General features: G+C 42.8%; 1 protein-coding gene across 1 annotated transcript in view; it reads right to left on the bottom strand.

The window, feature by feature from the left end:
- The window catches only part of LOC112237601 (unconventional myosin-XVI-like), a 277,352-nt gene that overhangs the window by 3,115 nt on the left and 251,889 nt on the right, over positions 1 to 22,348 (bottom strand). The window contains 2 exon segments of the mRNA XM_042319826.1: positions 15,466 to 15,554; positions 20,514 to 20,599. Coding sequence (XP_042175760.1) covers positions 15,507 to 15,554; positions 20,514 to 20,599 — 134 coding nt within the window. The 3' untranslated portion in view covers positions 15,466 to 15,506.

Here is a 22,348-nt window from a genome sequence, read left to right as displayed (position 1 = left end):
CAGACAGACACAAGCACATGCACACACACACACACACAGATTGATTGCCTGTACCAGCACAGTGCTCAGCGACCTAATCCATAATTTAGACATCCCTGCCAGGCTATTCTGAGCCCTGACGCCAGGAACACTGGCTACTGAAACAGCAGACAGGCACCCTGTGTCCTACTGCCAAGCACGTGCACACGCACACACACACGCACGCACACAAACACACACACACACACACAAATAAACACACACACACACACACACACACACACACACACACACACACACACACACACACACACACACACACACACACACACACACACACACACACACACACACACACACACACACACAAATAGAGATGCATGAGAGAGACAGGAACACACACAAACACACTGACATTATGCTATCCCAGCCACGTTGCTCAAGATCCAATGGGAAATTTGACTTCTGTCCAACTACCCAGGACGTTGGGAGATGACTTTAAAAAACGGCCACTAGGGGCAACGGTGAGCGCTATTACCATCAAGTAGGCTTGGGTTTGCTAGGGAGTTGTGGACAGGATGGAAGTAAGCCGCGAGTTTCCGAGGGTGAGCCGAGGGTGTTCAATTCCAGTGCTTGGCACACATTTTAGTTTTTACCTTATCCCTTACGTTAACCCTGACCTTGACCCTGACCCTGACCTTGACCTTAACCCTTTCCTTAACCCTGACCTTAACCCTTACCTTGACCTTGACCTTAACCCTTACCTTAACCCTGACCTTAACCCTGACCTTAACCCCTTCCTTTAACCCTGACCTTAACCCTTACCTTAACCCTTACCTTGACCTTGACCTTAACCCTTTCCTTAACCCTGACCTTAACCCTTACCTTGACCTTGACCTTAACCCTGACCTTAACCCTGACCTTAACCCTTACCTTAACTCTTACCTTAACCCTTACCTTGACCTTAACCCTTTCCTTAACCCTGACCTTAACCCTGACCTTAACCCTTACCTTAACTCTTACCTTAACCCTTACCTTGACCTTAACCCTTTCCTTAACCCTGACCTTAACCTTAACCCTTTCCTTAACCCTTACCTTAACCCTGACCTTAACCCTGACCTTAACCCTGACCTTAACTCTTACCTTAACCCTTACCTTGACCTTAACCCTTTCCTTAACCCTGACCTTAACCCTGACCTTAACCCTTTCCTTAACCCTTACCTTAACCCTGACCTTAACCCTGACCTTAACCCTGACCTTAAACCTTTCCTTAACCCTTTCCTTAACCCTGACCTTAACCCTGACCTTAACCATTCAGAATGAAAGCCTAAACTTAACCATCAAGTTGTTTCTTTTGGAACCCTAACCCTATCCTTAACACAACAATCTAAATTTGAAGTTTGGAGAAACGTTGGAATCTGAAGTCAAATTGGTAAAACTGTAAGATCTCGTTGTCTATCCACATGTTAAAATGCAGAAGTCCAGTGTGGCAGACTGTGATTCTATGACCCTCTCTACTCCATATCCATATTTTTGAAGACCATCCTGTTTAATTTCTATTTGCCATATAATTTTTAGCTGTGCTGTTTCACAAAACTTCTGATCCTATATACATTTTACGGACACAGTATATTTTACATTAGTTATCTTGTTGTTATTAGTCCCACTCTTCAGCTCCATCTATCTATTAACATCATCCATATTGGATTTCTATTTGCCATATATTTTTCAACTGTTCTGTGATGTTTCACAAAAGTTCTGAACCTTTCGTTTCTCATAGTTTCTACAGATTGTAAATGAAAGATAACATTTTGCTATAAGTATTATTATATTATTGATTGATTGACTATGACTTTTCAGATCGCCCAGTAGTGCTGTCTCCAGGTAAATGTTGCAATTCTTCAGCAGTTTCTGGACTTGAGACCAAAAACAAGCTACATATGGACAATACCAAAACAAATTATCTAATGATTCTGTCTCTTCGCAGCAAAATTTGCAGAGCTGGGAAGGTTGTATCCCCCATATATATAACATTCTATTTTTTGCTAGAATTTTGTAAAATAATTTAGAATTTTTAATAATAAGGTTTTGAATCTGGAGTCATTTTGCATATCAGTTCATAAACCATGTGCCATGGAATTGGTACGTCACAAATCTCTTCCCAACTATTTCGCAATCTATATGGCACAGCTGTACATTTTCTGGTCCTTAAATTAAACTGGTATACTTTTTTATTTATCACAATTTTCTTTAACCAATTTTTGGGCCCAGAGACAAGTTCCTTACTTTTTCCCTGTTCCATTTTTGGGGGCAGACTTGGCTCTCAGCTTCCCTGTCGGATGTCCTTGGATGAGGGATGCCCTTGGAGCTTGTGCTTGGACCACACACACAAATGCACGAATGCACAAAACACACACACACACACACACACACACACACACACACACACACACACACACACACACACTGCTACCAGACTCTTATTATTGTTGCTAAATACTGCACAATTTACCCCTTTCCAAAAACACATGTAAGCAGCCGTGGATGTGTTTTTGTTTCTTTGTCTGTGCACACGTGTTTATATTCTGAGTCCATTCACCCTGACCTGTGCCAAGAAACAGTGTATAAATCAATATGGTGATAGTATGATAATGTTATGGTAATAAGATGATCATCTGGGATGAACAGTGGTAATTCACAGCTGTCAATCAAAGGTCAGGGGTGACCACCTCCCACTGGGGTCAGACACTGGGGGAGCAGAACAGGGGGAAATCAGAAAGAACAACGTAGAGCAGTACACATCAACATACCCTGGGTTTTAGAACACTGAAAGGGTATGGTGAAGAGAACCAAGTAGGGGCAGCAGGTAGCCGAGTGGTTAGAGCGCTGGGCCAGTAACCGAAAGGTTGCTGGATCGAATCCCTGAGACTGACAAGGTAAAAATCTGTCGTTCTACCCCTGTACAAGGCAGTTAACACACTGTTGCCTGGTAGACCGTCATTGTGAATAAGAATTTGTTCTTTACTGACTTGCCTAGTTAAATAAATAAAAGGTGTTTTTGAACCTTTAACCAAACCGTTTAATATGTGCTTGTATCTGTATTTGGTATACCTTATGTATGTCTATTATGCTGTTAAATGTTCAAAGCACACTGAGCTGAGACAAGATAATATAAATATGGCTATGATGTGTTTGGATGAAAATTGAGTCCACAGTCGGGACATGTCCCTACCCACACATACACAGACTCTGCGTCCTAGAGCAATAACTATAGTAAAAGAAACAACAAATGAGAGAGAGAGAGAGAGAGAGGGTAAAAGAGAATGAATGAGTGACCTCTAATGACCTGGATGTGTGGCCTTCCTGTTTCACATGCAGGGCTTAGGGCTGTGATTCCCACACTTACGGTCAGGACCCCAGGTCCCCTGAAATTGAAATGGGGTCCCATGAGAAAATCTGTAATCTTATCAAAAAAATTAGGAACTGTTATCTCATTTAAAATGGGAATAGAAAACAACTTTTTAGTGTCAATTAAAGAGCTATTACACTATTAGAATGAGCGTTCATGTCATCTGTGTAGGGGCAGCCTGCAGGACCTACCATTTTGTGAATATGAACACACTAGGGGGTATCATTTTTCAAAGTGGGGTCCCCAGTATTTTCAATTGTCATTTTATGGTCATGTGCAGTAAAGGTTTGGGAACCCCAGGCATAGGGAACCCAGCGGGACGGACACACACAACATGATTCAATTCTGAGAAAGCTCTGCGTGCAACAGGACAACCATACTGGGCATGCATACAGACATGGACACACACACATCACAAACACATACTCATGAAAGACTGGGATTATCCTGAGTTGATGTGGTTGGACAAGCTCTGATGCCTCTCAGTCTTGCCTTCTCCTCTACATCCCTCTTTCAATCATTCTCTCTTGATCCCTCCTTTCCTCCTTTCTGTCCCTTTCCATTCTTTATTGTGAAACAGCCCTAAGTCAGACATTCCAGCCATCGTTCAAAGAGCCCGCTGGTTCTAACAAAAGCACGCATGCACACACGCACGCACACAGGCTGCGAGAATTGGCAACAACATCTCCTCCACACTGACTCTTAACACAGGGGCCTCCCAGAGGTGTGTCCTCAGTCCTCTGCTGTACTCCCTGTTCACCCACTGCGTGGCTTTGCACGACACCAACTCCATCATCAAGTTTGCTGAAGACACCAAACTTGTAGGCCTGATAACCAACAACGGCGAGTCATTGTATAGCGAGGAGGTAAGTGAACTGGCATTGTGGTGCCAGTACAACCACCTTTCCCTCAACATCAGCAAAACAAAGAAGTTGATTGTTGACTTCAGGAAGCTAGAGGGAACATGCCCTAATCCACATCAACGGGACTGCAGTGGAGAGAGTCAGCAGTTTTAAGTTCCTCAGCGTCCACATTACCCAGGACTTGACATGGACCAACAACAATATCACTCTTGTCAAGAGGTCGCAACAGAGCTTCTACCTCCTGAGGCGGCTGAAGAAATCCGGCATGCCACCCTGGGACATATCCAAATACTACTGCTGCACCATAGAGAGCATCCTGACCGGTTGCATCACGGCCTGGTATGGAAATTGCTCCATCCATGACCGCAAGGCCCTCCAGCGGAGGGTGAAGATGGCCCAGTACATCTACTCGAAACGGTGCCTGGGAAGGCCAGCAGCATCGTCAAGGACCCACATCCCAGGCACGAACTGTCTATATCCTTACTGTCGGGCAGACAGTATCAGAGAATGAGGTCTGTGACAACAGGCTCAGAGACAATTTCTATCTACAGGACATCAGACTGCTGAACACTTGAACTTGACTGACCACCTGTTCTGATTCTCAACACGTTTGCGAACACACACACACACACACACGCACGCCCGCGCGCGCACACATACACACACATGTCTATTCGGTGTCCTGTGTGAATCTAAGTGTGCGTTCTCTAATTCTCTCCTTCTCTCTTTCTTTCTCTCTCTCGGAGGACCTGAGCCCTAGGACCTGAGCTCCAGGACTACCTGACATGATGACTCCTTGCTGTCCCCAGTCCACCTGGCCATGCTGCTGTTCCAGTTTCAACTGACCTGAGCCCTAGGACCATGCCCCAGGACTACCTGACATGATGACTCCTTGCTGTCCCCAGTCCACCTGGCCATGCTGCTGCTCCAGTTTCAACTTCCACCTGACTGTGCTGCTGCTCCAGTTTCAACTGTTCTGCCTTATTATTATTCGACCATGCTGGTCATTTATGAACATTTGAACATCTTGGCCATGTTCTGTTATAATCTCCACCCGGCACAGCCAGAAGAGGACTGGCCACCCCACATAGCCTGGTTCCTCTCTAGGTTTCTTCCTAGGTTTTGGCCTTTCTAGGGAGTTTTTCCTAGCCACCGTGCTTCTACACCTGCATTGCTTGCTGTTTGGGGTTTTAGGCTGGGTTTCTGTACAGCACTTTGAGATATCAGCTGATGTACGAAGGGCTTATATAAATAAATTTGATTTGATTTGATTTGACACGCACAGTCACCCACACACACGCGCAGTCACACACACACACACACACACACACACACACACACACACCCGCCCACACACACACGCACGCACGCACGCACACGCAAACGCACACACACACGCACGCACACGCAAACGCACACACACACACACACACACACACACACACACACACACACACACACACACACACACACACCACAACTGCTGCTACCAGACTTATTATGATTGCTAAATACTCCACAATTTAAACATTTGCCCCCCACCCCCTCTCTTCCCCAAAACACGTGTAAATATTGGACTATAAATTGTGCCTTCCTGTATTATACTTATGCTAAAATGTTTATTCTATTGAGCCATTTACTTTATGTTCATATTCTTATATTTTATTACTGTATTTACATTTTCGACAACGAACCTGCAAGTAAGCATTTCATTGGACGGTATATACCATGTGTATCCTGTACATACCACTAATAAAACTTTAAACTTTAAAACACTCACAAACACACTACCCATTCCAGTACTGATCTCTTCTGATCTGCCAATCCTACATAAACACTGTTTGGAATGTGACTAATATAAAGGAGTTCTGGGTCGCAGGATCTTTCCCAGCTCTTCAATCCACTAATCATAATGGAGCTGGGACCGGGTTCTATCCAGAGGCTCGATTAGATAGGGGACAGCGAATGACGTCACTTCAAAGTCCCTATTGAGTTTTCCCCACCAGTTATCTTGTCATAAGAAAAATGATAAGTTCCCAAGGTTTGAAAGGAAGGGCTTTTTCAGGGCAATGCTGAATGCGTCTTTCGTTGTGTTGTTATAGGAGGAGAGGGACAACAGGTGCACAGGGATATCCACAGGGATATAGGAGTTACTTTAACATAGAACTCTGGTACATTTTTATGTTGAATGGAGATGGATGATTTCATGATCCTGGGAACAATGCTAGGTTGTCTTCTGAGATAGAGTATACTGTATGACTCAATTCTTAACCCTGACGTATTTTTCCAAAGTCGCCCTACATCTGTCGTTGCGCTCATTTGCATCATCAAACTATTTTTTTTCATATCCTGATACAGAAATCAAGGGTTTTTGAAGAGACAGGGAAATACAGGTCAAAGATCTCCATTTCACATTCAGAAATATTGTAATTACACGTCATTTTTTAGAATGAAATAATCTACGCAGATCCCTTCAACAATTGTTTTAATCATAGTCAAAGATACACATTAAAATAAGATATAAGAAAATTAAGCTGTTGATGAATCCCACACAGAGAGAAAGTGGGATGGGCGCCATGGTTACAGGATAGACACAGTTGAAGTCGAAAGTTTACTTACACTTAGGTTGGCGTCATTAAAACTCGTTTTTCAACCACTCCACAAATTTCTTGTGAACAAACTATAGTTTTGGCAAGTCGGTTAGGACATCTACTTTGTGCAAGTGTAACGGATGTGAAACGGCTAGCTTAGTTAGCGGTGCGCGCTAAATAGCGTTTCAATCAGTGACGTCACTTGCTCTGAGACCTTGAAGTAGTAGTTCCCCTTGCTCTGCAAGGGCCGCGGCTTTTGTGGAGCGATGGGTGAAGATGCTTCGTGGGTGACTGTTGTTGATGTGTGCAGAGGGTCCCTGGTTCGTGCCCGGGTATGGGCGAGGTGACAGTCTAAAGTTATACTGTTACACATGACACAAGGAATTATTCCAACAATTGTTTACAGACAGACTATTTCACTTATAATTCACTGTATCACAATTCCAGTGGGTCAGAAGTTTACATACACTAAGTAGACTGTGCCTTTACACAGCTTGGAAAATTCCAGAAAAGGATATCATGGCTTTAGAAGCTTCTGAGGCTAATTGACATCATTTGAGTCAATTGGAGGTGTACCTGTGGATGTATTTCAAGGCCTACCTTCAAACTCAGTGTCTCGTTTGCTTGACATCATGGGAAAATCAAAAGAAATCAGCCTAAGAACAGCCTAAGACCTAAGAAAAACACAAGTCTGCTTCATCCTTGGGAGCAATTTCCAAACGCCTGAAGGTACCATGTTCATCTGTACAAACAATAGTACGCAAGTATAAACACCATTGTTCACCATTATGGGACCACGCAGCCATCTTACCACTCAGGAAAGAGACGCGTTCTGTCTCCTAGAGATGAATGTACTTTGGTGCGAAAGTGCAAAAAAATTGAGAAAAACAGTAAAGGACCTTGTGAAGATGCTGGAGAAAACAGGTACAAAAAAAGTATCTATATCCACAGTAAAACAAGTTCTATATCGACATAACCTGAAAGGCCGCTCAGCAAGGAAGCAGCCACTGTTCCAAAACAGCCATAAAAAAGCCAGACTACGGTTTGCAACTGCACATGAAGAAATGTCCTCTGGTCTGATGAAACAAAAATAGAACTGTTTGGCCATAATGACCATCGTTATGTTTGGAGGAAGAAAGGGGAGGCTTGAAAGCCAAAGAACATCATCCCAACTGTGAAGCACAGGGGTGGCAGCATCATGTTGTGGGGGTCATTTGCTGCAGGAGGGACTGTGGTGCTCTTCGCAAAATAGATGGCATCATGAGGGAGGAAAATTATGTGGATATACTAACTAAGCAACATCTCAAGACATCAGTCTTGACAGCTCGGTCACACATGGGTCTTCCAAATGGACAATGACCCAAACCATACTTCCAAAGTTGTGGCAAAATGGCTGAAGGACAACAAAGTAAAGGTATAGGAGTGGTCATCACAAAGCCCTGACCTCAATCCTATAGAAAATTTGTGGGCAGAACTGAAAAAGTGTGTGCGAGAAAGGAGGCTTCCAAACTTGACTCAGTTACACCAGCTCTGTTAGGAGGAATGGGCCAAAGTTCACCCAACTTATTGTGGGAAACTTGTGGGAAGGCTACCCGAAACGGTTGACCCAAGTTAAACAATTTAAAGGCAATGCTACCAAATACTAATTGAGTGTATGTAAACGTCTGACCCACAGTTCAAGAAGAGGGGTCAATGTAATAGTCTGGAGGACATTTGATTAATTGTTCAGCAGTCTTATGGCTTGGCGGTAGAAGCTGTTAAGGAGCCTATTGGTCCTAGACTTGGCGCTCCGGTACCGTTTGCCGTGCGGTAGCAGAGAAAACAGTCTATGACTTGGGTGACTGGAGTCTCTGACAATTTTATGGGCTTTCCTCTGACACTGCCTATTATATAGGTCCTGGATGGCAGGAAACTTGGCCCCAGTGATGTACTGGGCCGTACACACTAGCCTCTGTAGTGCCTTACGGTCAGATTCCGAGCAGTTGTCATACCAGACGGTGATGCATCCGGTCAAGATGCTCTTCGATGGTGCAGCTATATAACTTTTTGAGGATCTGGGGACCTATGACAAATCTTTTCAGTCTCCTGAGGGGGAAAATGTTTTGTTGTGCCCTCTTCACGACTCTCTTGGTGTGTTTGGACCATGATAGATGGTTGGTGATGTGGACACCAACCCGCTCCACTACAGCCCTGTTGATGTTAATAGGGGCCTGTTCGGCCTGCCTTTCCTGTAGTCCACGATCAGGTCCTTTGTCTTGCTCACATTGAGGGAGATGTTGTTGTCCTGGCACCACACTGCCAGTCCTCTGACCTCCTTCCTATAGGCTGTCTCATTGTTGTCAGTGGTCAGGCCTACCACTGTTGTGTCATCAGCAAACTTAATAATGGTGTTGGAGTCGTGTTTGGCCACGCAGTTGTTGGTGAACAGGGACTACAGGAGGGGACCAAGTACATACCCCTGAGGGGCCCCAGTGTTGAGGATCAGCATGGCAGACGTGTTGTTGCCTACTCTTACCACCTGGGGGCGGCCCGTCAAAAGTCCAGGATCCAGTTTCAGACGGAGGTGTTTAGTCCCAAGATCCTTAGCTTAGTGATGAGCTTCATGGGCACTATGGTGTTGAACGCTGAGCTGTAATCAATGAACAGTATTCTCTCATAGGTGTTCCTTTTGTCCAAGTGGGAAAGGGCAGTGTGAAGTGCGATTGAGATTGTGTCATCTGTGGATCTGTTGGGGCGGTATACGAATTGGAGTGAGTCTAGGGTATCCGGGAGGATGCTGTTGATGTGAGCCATGACCAGCCTTTCAAAGCACTTCATGGCTACTGATGTGAGTGCTACGGGGAGGTAATCATTTAGAAAGGTTACCTTCTCTTCCTTGGGCACAGGGACTGTAGGGACTGTCCTGTAGCGTAGCATCCACATCATCTGAATGGAGAAAAAACTGCATCTGTCTTTCGTTTGAGAAGATTATTGACATGGAGAAGAATTTACACCCACCTTTAGCACACTTTTGTGAATGAGTGTGTGTGTGTGTGTGTGCTTGTGTGTGTCTGTGTGTTGTGTGTGTGTGTTGCATGCATAGCATGTGTGTGTGTGGTGCAAGAACAACCTCCAAGGGCATCCCTCAGCCAAGGATGTCCGACAGAGAAGCTGAGAACCAAGGACTGCACTCAAACGTGATTAAAATTCTCCAAACATGCTATTAACCTTCTCCAAACATGCGATTAACGTTCTTCAAATATGCGATTAACGTTCTCCAAAAATGTCCATCTTTGAGTGGGGCCTGTCCACATATTTACTGAGGTGATGATTATGTGGACGCAGAGCCCACCTTTCCTCGCTCCCTAGGCTACTTATACAAGGGTTAGCCAAGGGGTCACTTCAATGATCCATACAGCATATTGGTTTACACACTTAGATGATTAAAACCTGTTTGGGATAGGGGGCAGCATTTTCACATTCTGATGAAAAGCTTGCCCAGAGTAAACCTACTGCTACTCAAGTTGTACTATATAATATATGCATATTATTAGTGGTATTGGATAGAAACCACTCTAACGTTTCTAAAACTGTTTGAATGATGTCTGTGAGTAAAACAGAACTCATATGGCAGGTGAAAACCTGAGAAAAATCCAACCAGGAAGTGGGAAATCTGAGATTTGTAGTATTTCAACTCATTGCCTATCAAATATATAGTGTCTATGGGGTCATATTGCACTTCCTAAGGCTTCGGCTAGATGTCAACAGTCTTTAGAACGTTATTTGAGGGTTCTACTGTGAAGTGGGGGCAAATGAGAGCTGATTCAACCAGAGGCCTGCCAGAGTGCCAAGAGCTGATCACGCGCGCACACGTGAGAGCAAACTGCGTTCCATTGCAATTCTAAAGACAACGGAATTCTCCAGTTGGAACATTACTGAAGATTTATGTTAAAAATATCCTAAAGATTGATTCTATACTTCATTTGACATGTTTCTACGAACTGTGATATGACTTTTTAAACTTTTCGTCTGAAATTTCGCCTGGACTTGCCCGCGCCTTGTGAGTTTGGATTTGTTCACCATTATGGACTTTATTGAACAAAACAAACATTCATTGTGGAACTGGGATTCCTGGGAATGCATTCTGATGAAGATCATCAAAGGTAAGTGAATATTTATAATGCTATTTCTGACTTTTACTGACTCCACAACATGGCGGGGAATCTGCATAGCTTGTTTTTGTGTTTGAGCTCCGTAATCAGATTATTGCATGGTTTGCTTTTTCCGTAAAGCTTTTTTGAAATCTGACACAGTGGTTGCATTAAAGAGAAGTATATCTATAAGTCTGTGCATAATAGTTGTGTAGCTTTTATCAAAGTTTATTATGAGTATTTCTGTAAATTGATGTGGCTCAATTCAATTCAATTCAAGGGCTTTATTGGCATGGGAAACATGTGTTAACATTGCCAAAGCAAGTGAGGTAGACAACATACAAAGTGAATATATAAAGTGAAAAACAACAAAAATTAACAGTAAACATTACACATACAGAAGTTTCAAAACAGTAAAGACATTACAAATGTCATATTATATATATATACAGTGTTCTAACAATGTACAAATGGCTAAAGGACACAAGATAAAATAAATAAGCATAAATATGGGTTGTATTTACAATGGTGTTTGTTCTTCACTGGTTGCCCTTTTCTCGTGGCAACAGGTCACAAATCTTGCTGCTGTGATGGCACACTGTGGAATTTCACCCAGTAGATATGGGAGTTTTTCAAAATTGGATTTGTTTTCAAATTCTTTGTGGATCTGTGTAATCTGAGGGAAATATGTCTCTCTAATATGGTCATACATTGGGCAGGAGGTTAGGAAGTGCAGCTCAGTTTCCACCTCATTTTGTGGGCAGTGAGCACATAGCCTGTCTTCTCTTGAGAGCCATGTCTGCCTACGGCGGCCTTTCTCAATAGCAAGGCTATGCTCACTGAGTCTGTACATAGTCAAGGCTTTCCTTAATTTTGGGTCAGTCACAGTGGTCAGGTATTCTGCCGCTGTGTACTCTCTGTGTAGGGCCAAATAGCATTCTAGTTTGCTCTGTTTTTTTGTTAATTCTTTCCAATGTGTTAAGTAGTTATCTTTTTGTTTTCTCATAATTTGGTTGGGTCTAATTGTGCTGCTGTCCTGGGGCTCTGTAGTGTGTGTTTGTGTTTGTGAACAGAGCCCCAGGACCAGCTTGCTTAGGGGACTCTTCTCCAGGTTCATCTCTCTGTAGGTGATGGCTTTGTTATGGAAGGTTTGTGAATCGCTTCCTTTTAGGTGGTTGTAGAATTTAACAGCTCTTTTCTGGATTTTGATAATTAGTGGGTATCGGCCTAATTCTGCTCTGCATGCATTATTTGGTGTTCTACGTTGTACACGGAGGATATTTTTGCAGAATTCTGCGTGCAGAGTCTCAATTTGGTGTTTGTCCCATTTTGTGAAGTCTTGGTTGGTGAGCGGACCCCAGACCTCACAACCATAAAGGGCAATGGGCTCTATGACTGATTCAAGTATTTTTAGCCAGATCCTAATTGGTATGTTGAAATTTATGTTTCTTTTGATGGCATAGAATGCCCTTCTTGCCTTGTCTCTCAGATCGTTCACAGCTTTGTGGAAGTTACCTGTGGTGCTGATGTTTAGGCCAAGGTATGTATAGTTTTTGTGTGCTCTAGGGCAACAGTGTCTAGATGGAATTTGTATTTGTGGTCCTGGTGACTGGACCTTTTTGGAACACCATTATTTTGGTCTTACTGAGATTTACTGTCAGGGCCCAGGTCTGACAGAATCTGTGCATAAGATCTAGGTGCTGCTGTAGGCCCTCCTTGGTTGGTGACAGAAGCACCAGATCATCAGCAAACAGCAGATATTTGACTTGGATTCTAGCAGGGGGAGGCCGGGTGCTGCAGACTTTTCTAGTGCCCTCGCCAATTCGTTGATATATATGTTGAAGAGGGTGGGGCTTAAGCTGCATCCCTGTCTAACCCCACGACCCTGTGTGAAGAAATGTGTGTGTTTTTTGCCAATTTTAACCGCACACTTGTTGTTTGTGTACATGGATTTTATAATGTCGTATGTTTTACCCCCAACACCACTTTCCATCAGTTTGTATAGCAGACCCTCATGCCAGATTGAGTCGAAGGCTTTTTTGAAATCAACAAAGCATGAGAAGACTTTGCCTTTGTTTTGGTTTGTTTGATTGTCAATTAGGGTGTGCAGGGTGAATACATGGTCTGTTGTACGGTAATTTGGTAAAAAGCCAATTTGACATTTGCTCAGTACATTGTTTTCATTGAGGAAATGTACGAGTCTGCTGTTAATAATAATGCAGAGGATTTTCCCAAGGTTACTGTTGACACATATTCCACGGTAGTTATTGGGGTCAAATTTGTCTCCACTTTTGTGGATTGGGGTGATCAGTCCTTGGTTCCAAATATTGGGGAAGATGCCAGAGCTAAGTATGATGTTAAAGAGTTTTAGTATAGCCAATTGGAATTTGTTGTCTGTATATTTGATCATTTCATTGAGGATACCATCAACACCACAGGCCTTTTTGGGTTGGAGGGTTTTTATTTTGTCCTGTAACTCGTTCAAGGTAATTGGAGAATCCAGTGGGTTCTGGTAGTCTTTAATAGTTGATTCTAAGATCTGTATTTGATCATGTATATGTTTTTGCTCTTTATTCTTTGTTATAGAGCCAAAGAGATTGGAGAAGTGGTTTACCCATACATCTCCATTTTGGATAGATAATTCTTCGTGTTGTTGTTTGTTTAGTGTTTTCCAATTTTCCCAGAAGTGGTTAGAGTCTATGGATTCTTCAATTGCATTGAGCTGATTTCTGACATGCTGTTCCTTCTTTTTCCGTAGTGTATTTCTGTATTGTTTTAGTGATTCACCATAGTGAAGGCGTAGACTCAGGTTTTCCGGGTCTCTATGTTTTTGGTTGGACAGGTTTCTCAATTTCTTTCTTAGATTTTTGCATTCTTCATCAAACCATTTGTCATTATTGTTAATTTTCTTCGGCTCTCTGAAAATTCACCAGATGTTTTCGAGGCACAACATTACTGACCATAAAGCGCCAATGTAAACTAGATTTTTGGACATGAATATGAACTTTAACGAACAAAACATACATGTATTGTGTAACATGAAGTCCTATGAGTGCCATCTGATAAAGATCATCAAAGGTTAGTGATTCATTTTATCTCTATTTCGGCTTTTTGTTACTCCTCTCTTTGGCTGGAAAATGGCTGTGTGTGTGTTTGTGACTAGGCTCTGACCTAACATAATCATATGGTGTGCTTTCGCTCTAAAGCCTTTTTGAAATCGGACACGATGGGTAGATTAACAAGAAGTTTACCTTTAACTTGGTGTATTGCACTTGTGAATGTATGAGAGTTACATATTTCTAAAAAATATTTTCAGCGGAATGTTGTCGAGCGGAACCCCCAGCCGTAAGAAGTTTTAACTCCGCCACCTCTCACTGAGCTGCTCTATAGGATAGAACCACTCACTGACATGCTACCTCATGTAAACTTTCCTTAACGTTAGGTATTTATCTCCACCTCACCAACTCTGAGTATTTATACCATTAACTCTCTCACTGGCCTGATTTTCCCTATACACTTTAGTCACTACGGACCATTTCTATGCACACTTCTCTACTCTGCATGTGTGACCTTCACTACCTAACTCTAACTCATCTTTCCACCTGACTATACACACTTCTCTACTCTGCATGTGTGACCTTCACTACCTAACTCATCTTTCCACCTGACTATACACACTTCTCTACTCTGCATGTGTGACCTTCACTACCTAACTCATCTTCCCACCTGACTATACACACTTCTCTACTCTGCATGTGTGACCTTCACTACCTAACTCATCTTCCCACCTGACTATACACACTTCCTTCTCCAATTCATGCCCTAAAACATAACTTATAACGTCCTCCGTTGGCATTTTGTGGAATGAACAATACAGTAATTGGTTTAGCTTTCCCTCCTATAGGCTTGGTGGAGGTTTGCGTAAACCTGTACAATCCTTTCAGCTCAACATAAGTGACTGAGTGTTAGGGGTTTAACTGGGGATCACTACCACCCCCCCCCCCCGGTGTCAAACTCATTCCATGGAGGCTCTAGAGTCTGCTGGCTTTTGGATTTTCCTTTGAATTAAGATGTAGACAACCAGGTGAGGGAGTATCTTACTAACCAGTGAACTTCATTCATCAATCAAGTCCAAGGGAGGAGCAAAAACCTGCAGACACTCGGCCCTCTGTGGAATGAGTTTGACACACAACCTAGCTGAATGTCAGACCAGAGAGTCAAGCTCAGAGTCAAACCCAGAACTGCAGTTTCCTTTTTGAGCAATGAGTGGAACAGAGTAGGATGAGGTTGCCCCTTATACTCGCATATCCCCTCCTAATGGTTAAGGTTAGGGTTACAGGGATGATAATCTGATCCTAGATCTGTGGTTACGGGCAACTTTACTTGGGAGCAGGGTGACAGGATACAAGAAGGATACAACAGGAAGAGGAAGTGCTGAAAGGAGAGGAAGGGAGAGCAGCGAGGTAGGGTACGATACGGATGACGACACTCACCTCGTCCCTAAACGTGAGGGGTGCTCCCAGCGCCCCCTGCCTTAGAGCGCAGCCCCTGCACCGAAGGGTGAGAAGTTGAGATGACCCCTCTGGAAGATGATAAAGAGAGGGAGAGAAAGAGAGAGAGAGAGATATACAAATACACTCCAGAGTCAATGGGGTCAAAGAACCATTAAGGACATACAGTTTGAGCAATAAGCACTGTATGAAACCTGACATATGCTGAATGCATACCGTATTCTTTGAATATTAAATGTCGGTGTCATGGAATGCTTCAGTGGATTCTGTAGCCTAAGATATGCCATCGCTGGCACAGTCAAACAAAAGGGAATGCCTTCTCCACATTATACCATGTCAGATAGACAAGTTAAACATTTGGAGAAGGAGAGAGCACATCTTTATAGAAAGTGAAAGAGAGGACTGGTTCAGAATGAACCTGTCTAGAGAGTGCTACTCTGTCAGGGGCTGTTGTAAGCCAGAGTAAGAATAGCTAGACCTGTCAGAATGTGCTGGAACATCAGCATTTTACACTACACACTAAGAAGCTCCTACTCCGTGATCGCCTCTGTGTGTCTCAGCCAGACAAAACTCACAACCCTCTCTTACACAAGACAGGGGGCATTCCGGCCTTTTCAGGAACATTAGCTCTGTGTATGTCTCTGTAATGGATATAGCATGGATTCTCCATTAGCTAACCCAGGGAACGGGAACACCATGTACCTCCTCAGCGTTCATGGGAATCTAATGGGAATACTGTGCCCTGAGCCGGTCAGAATGCCGCTAGGAAGTTCTTGTTCGCTTCATTGCTACATGCACCTCGTCTTGACTCACATCTCAATCCCTATCAGATCCAATCAATAATTATGTAGAAGGATTTTAATTGTGTTTTAACAATGTGGATCAATGAGGAGCGGATGCATCCTGTAATCTTCTGACCAGGACAGTTTGAGACGGGTAATGTCAAAGGAAATCAGACAAAAGAGCAAATATCCTGTCCTGATTCCTGCTTTGACCATACTATTAAATTAATATGTTCCTGTTGTCATTATGACTTGAGGCCTGCTCTACACCAGCCAATGGATTTGACAGTGGCTATGGGAGAAGTCAATGGAAGAGGACAGTTACAGAGCTGAGGGTTATGTGGAGCCAGGAATATTTGCTAAACATGTATCCAGACCAGGAAAACTCTGGTTTACATGGTCATCAACATCTCTTAGCCTTGACATGGGTCCTCCACTAGTTTGTGGTGGTGTGTGTGTGTGTGTGTGTTGGTTTAGAGAAACAGCCTGTTCTCATAGAGTAGACGTAACATAGTAAACATAAATCTGGGACTCTCAAATTGGTATGATATATTACGTTTGGTATGGTTACATAAAACAGAAAGTTAAACTACAGGACTGCTTTGCTATCACAGACTGGAACATATTCCGGGATTCTTCCGATGACATTGAGGAATACACCACATCAGTCACTGGCTTTATCAATAAGTGTATTGAGGACGTCGTCCCCACAGTGACTGTACGTACATACCTCAACCAGAAGCCATGGATTACAGGCAACATTCGCACTGAGCTAAAGGGTAGAGCTGCCGCTTTCAAGGTGCAGGACTCTAACCCGGAAGCTTACAAGAAATCCCACTCTGCCCTGCGACGAACCATCAAACAGGCAAAGCGTCAATACAGGGCTAAGATTGAATCATACTAAACCGGCTCCAACGCTCGTCTGGATGTGGCAGAGCTTGCAAACTATTATAGACTACAAAGGGAAGCACAGCCGCGAGCTGCCCAGTGACACGAGCCTACCAGACGAGCTAAATCACTTCTATGCTCGATTCGAGGCAAGCAACACTGAGGCATGCATGAGAGCATCAGCTGTTCCGGATGACTGTGTGATCACGCTCTCCATAGCCGACATGAGTAAGACCTTTAAACAGGTCAACATACACAAGGCTGCCAGACAGATTACCAGGATGTTGTGCTCCGGGCATGTGCTGACCAACTGGCAGGTGTCTTCACTGACATTTTCAACATGTCCCTGATTGAGTCTGTAATACCAACATGCTTCAAGCAGACCACGATAGTCCCTGTGCCCAAGAACACAAAGGCAACCTGCCTAAATGACTACAGACCCGTAGCACTCACGTTCGTAGCCATGAAGCGCTTTGAAAGGCTGGTAATGGCTCACATCAACACCATTATCCCAGAAACCCTAGACCCACTCCAATTTGCATACCGCCCAAACAGATCCACAGATGATGCAATCTGTATTGCACTCCACACTGCCCTTTCCCACCTAAACAAAAGGAGCACCTATGTGAGAATGTTGTTCATTGACTACAGCTCAGCGTTCAACACCATAGTACCCTCAAAGCTCATCACCAAGCTAAGGATCCTGGGACTAAACACCTCCCTCTGCAACTGGATCCTGGACTTCCTGACAGGCCGCCCCCAGGTGGTGAGGGTAGGTAGCAAGACATCTGCCACGCTGATCCTCAACACTGGAGCTCCCCAGGGGTGCGTGCTCAGTCCCCTCCTATACTCCCTGTTCACCCACGACTGCATGGCCAGGCACGACTCCAACACCATCACTAAGTTTGCTGACGACACAACAGTGGTAGGCCTGATCACCGACAACGATGAGACAGCCTATAGGGAGGAGGTCAGAGACATGGCCGGGTCGTGCCAGAATAACAACCTATCCCTCAATGTAACCAAGACTAAAGAGATGATTGTGGACTATTGGAAAAGGAGCACCGAGCACGTCCCCATTCTCATCGACGGGGCTGTAGTGCAGCAGGTTGAGAGCTTCAAATTCCTTGGTGTCCACATCAACAACAAACTAGATTGGTCCAAACACACCAAGACAGTAGTGAAGAGGGCACGACAAAGCCTATTCCCCCTCAGGAAACTAAAAATATTTGGCATGGGTCCTGAGATCCGTGCTTCTACACCTGCATTGCTTGCCGTTTGGGGTTTTAGGCTGGGTTTCTGTACAGCACTTTGAGATATCAGCTGATGTACGAAAGGCTATATAAATACATTTGATTTGATTTGATCCTCAAAAGGTTCTATAGCTGCAACATCAAGAGCATCCTGACCTCTACACCAGGCGGTGTCATAGGAAGGCCATAAAAATTGTCAAAGACCTCGGCCACCCCAGTCATAGACTGTTCTCTCTACTACCTCATGGCAAGCGGTACCGGAGTGCCAAGTCTAGGACAAAAAGGCTTCTCCACAGTTTCTCCAAGCCATAAGACTCCCGAACAGTTAACCAAATGGTTACCCAGACTATTTGCATTGTGTCCCCCCCAACCCCTGTTTTACGCTGCTGCTACTCTATGTTTATCTTATATGGATAGTCACTTTAACTATACATTCATGTACATACTACCTAAATTGGCCAGACCAACCAGTGCTCCCGCACATTGGCTAACCGGGCTATGTGCATTGTGTCCCGCCACCCACCCGCCAACCCCTCTTTTACGCTTCTGCTACTCTCTGTTCATCATATATGCACAGTCACTTTAACGATACCTACATGTACATACTACCTCTATAAGCCTGACTAACAGGTGCTGTATATAGCCTTGCTACTCCTTTTTCAAATGTCTTTTTACTGTTGTTTTATTTCTTTACTTACCTACACACACACACACACACACACACACACACACACACACACACACACACACACACACACACACACACACACACACACACACACACACACACACACACACACACACACACACACACACACACACAGTAAGCATTTCACTGCAAGGTTTACACCTGTTGTATTCGGTGCACGTGACAAATAAACTTTGATTTGATTTGGAATACATATGCACGCACCCCTTTTCAGTTCTTAATTTAAAAAAATAATATTTTAAACAACTTTTTTTTTTTTTTTTTTACTTCACCAATTTGGACTATTTAATGTATGTCCATTACATGAAATCTAAATAAAAATCCATTTAAATTACAGGTTGTAATGCAACAAAATAGGAAAAACACCAAGGGGGTTGAATACTTTTGCAAGGCACTGTATTTTGCAACTATTTAGCATGTTAGCTAAGCCTTCTCCTAACTCTAACCCCTAACCTAGCTAACGTTAGCCACCTAGCTAAAGTTAGCATTATCCACCTAACCACCTAGCTAACACTAGCCACAATAAATTGGAATTGTAACATATTACATGTTTAGCAAATTCATAACATATTGTACGAATTGCAATTCATAATGTATCATGCGAATTGTAATTCATAACATATCATATGAAATGAATGATGGACATCCACAAATTAATACATACCATACGAAACGTAACATATCATACTAAATGGAGTGTACCAGATTTACATTTACTATGTTACGTCTACCCCTCAGTCCAGGTTGAGAGAAATGGTTAGGGAGAGTTATGGTGGTAGAGGAGAGAGTTTGTCCAGGATCTGGTATCAGGGTGTAGGCTTTTATCTCGTTTGCTGCCGAGGTGTTATTGGTGTTGCGTCTCTAGGAGAAAGAGTGATTCTGTCCTGGTGAATATTTCATGCCCTGTTTGAATTATTAAAGCTCAGAGCGCAGGTGTGTGTGTTTATCAACAGAGATGTACTCTCGGTCTGTCAAGACGATTCATGGTTTCTGCTTGATCCATCTCTGTGTGTGAGTGTGTGTATAGGTGTGTGGGGGGCATTAAATCCAATCCTGTAACCATAGACCACAAGCATTGAGTGTCTTGTGAACTAGGAGAAGCTCACGTCACAATTGAAATGAAAGGCTCAATACCAGCACTGTTAGTCCTACTGAAAACACAACAACACCCAAAACAGAGGAGCATGCCAAACACAAATCCCGAGTGTGTGTGTCACCCGCCAAAATAAAAGGAGCAGAGCTAAAATGGCAGCATATTCACAGAGAGAAAACCCTGAAAAGACTTCTGTGTTTAAAAAGGGGATGTTGGGCAACCTGATCGAAACGAGTTTACACAACAGAGGGACAGGGCTACTCTAACCATCAGCACAGTAAGGAGGAGATTGTGTGTGTGTTTACCTGGGTGTGATGTCTGTCCATATGTCTGTGCAGAGACGATGAGCTGGAGGAGTTTGACTTGATGTGACCCTCATCTTCCATTGAACCTGAAAAAAATAATATTAAAAAAATTAAGTTAAAAATATACACACACACACACACACACGAGAGAAAGCCATCAGTCAGTGAAGCCACTATGAAAGACAGAAGTGGAGAGATGGGATAGACAGAGTACCTGAGGGAGGAAACAGCATTGCAGTGGAGGAGAGGAGAGTACTCTGTCACTTCCACCCTTTCACTGTAATACTGGAATCCCACTCAGCTTCTGGATCAAATCATGTGTTATCTATCATATATTACTCCTATCTAGTGTCTTTTATCATGTATTAACTCCTGTCTATTGTCTTGTATCTATTATATATTACTCCTGTCTATTGTCTATCATGTATTACCTCCTGTCTATTGTCTTTTATCTATCATGTATTACCTCCTGTCTATTGTCTTTTATCTATCATTTATTAACTCCTGTCAATTATCTATCATGTATTACCTCCTGTCTATTGTCTATCATGTATTACCTCCTGTCTATTATCTATCATGTATTACCTCCTGTCTATTGTCTTTTATCTATCATTTATTACCTCCTTTATTACCTTCTATTTTTCATTTAATACCTCCTTTATTACCTCCTGCCTTTTATCTATCATGTATTAGCTCCTGCCTAGTATCTACCATGTATTACCTCCTGTCTATTATCTTTTATCTATCATGTAATACCTCCTGCCTATTATCTACCATGTATTACCTCCTGCCTATTATCTATCATTTATTACCTCCTGTCTGTTATCTTTTATCTATCATGTAATACCTCCTGCCTATTGACTTTTATCTATCATTTATTAACTCCTGTCTATTATCTATCATGTAATACCTCCTGCCTATTATCTATCATGTATTACCTCCTGTCTATTGTCTTTTATCTATCATTCATTACCTCCTTTATTACCTCCTATTTTTCATTTAATACCTCCTGAAATACCTCTTGCCTTTTATCTACCATGTATTACCTCCTGCCTATTATCTATCATTTATTACCTCCTGTCTATTATCTTTTATCTGTCATGTATTACCTCCTGCCTATTATCTATCATTTATTACCTCCTGCCTATTATCTATCATGTATTACCTCCTGTCTATTGTCTATCATGTAATACCTCCTGTCTATTATCTATCATGTATTACCTCCTGTCTATTATCTATCATGTATTACCTCCTGCCTATTATCTATCATTTATTACCTCCTGTCTATTATCTTTTATCTGTCATGTATTACCTCCTGCCTATTATCTATCATTTATTACCTCCTGCCTATTATCTATCATGTATTACCTCCTGTCTATTGTCTATCATGTAATACCTCCTGTCTTATATCTATCATGTATTACCTCCTGTCTATTATCTATCATGTATTACCTCCTGTCTATTATCTATCATGTATTACCTCCTATCTATTGTCTATCATGTATTACCTCCTGTCTATTGTCTATCATGTATTACCTCCTGTCTATTGTCTATCATGTATTACCTCCTGTCTATTATCTATCATGTATTACCTCCTGTCTATTGTCTATCATGTATTACCTCCTGTCTATTGTCTATCATGTATTACCTCCTGTCTATTATCTATCATGTATTACCTCCTGTCTATTGTCTATCATGTATTACCTCCTGTCTATTATCTATCATGTATTACCTCCTGTCTATTGTCTATCATGTATTACCTCCTGTCTATTATCTATCATGTATTACCTCCTATCTATTGTCTATCATGTATTACCTCCTGTCTATTGTCTATC

The sequence above is a fragment of the Oncorhynchus tshawytscha genome, linkage group LG03, assembly GCF_018296145.1.
Source record: "Oncorhynchus tshawytscha isolate Ot180627B linkage group LG03, Otsh_v2.0, whole genome shotgun sequence".
Classification (NCBI taxonomy): domain Eukaryota; kingdom Metazoa; phylum Chordata; class Actinopteri; order Salmoniformes; family Salmonidae; genus Oncorhynchus; species Oncorhynchus tshawytscha.
Note: the sequence above shows the minus strand (reverse complement) of the source record. Positions and strands in the feature narration are given on the sequence as shown.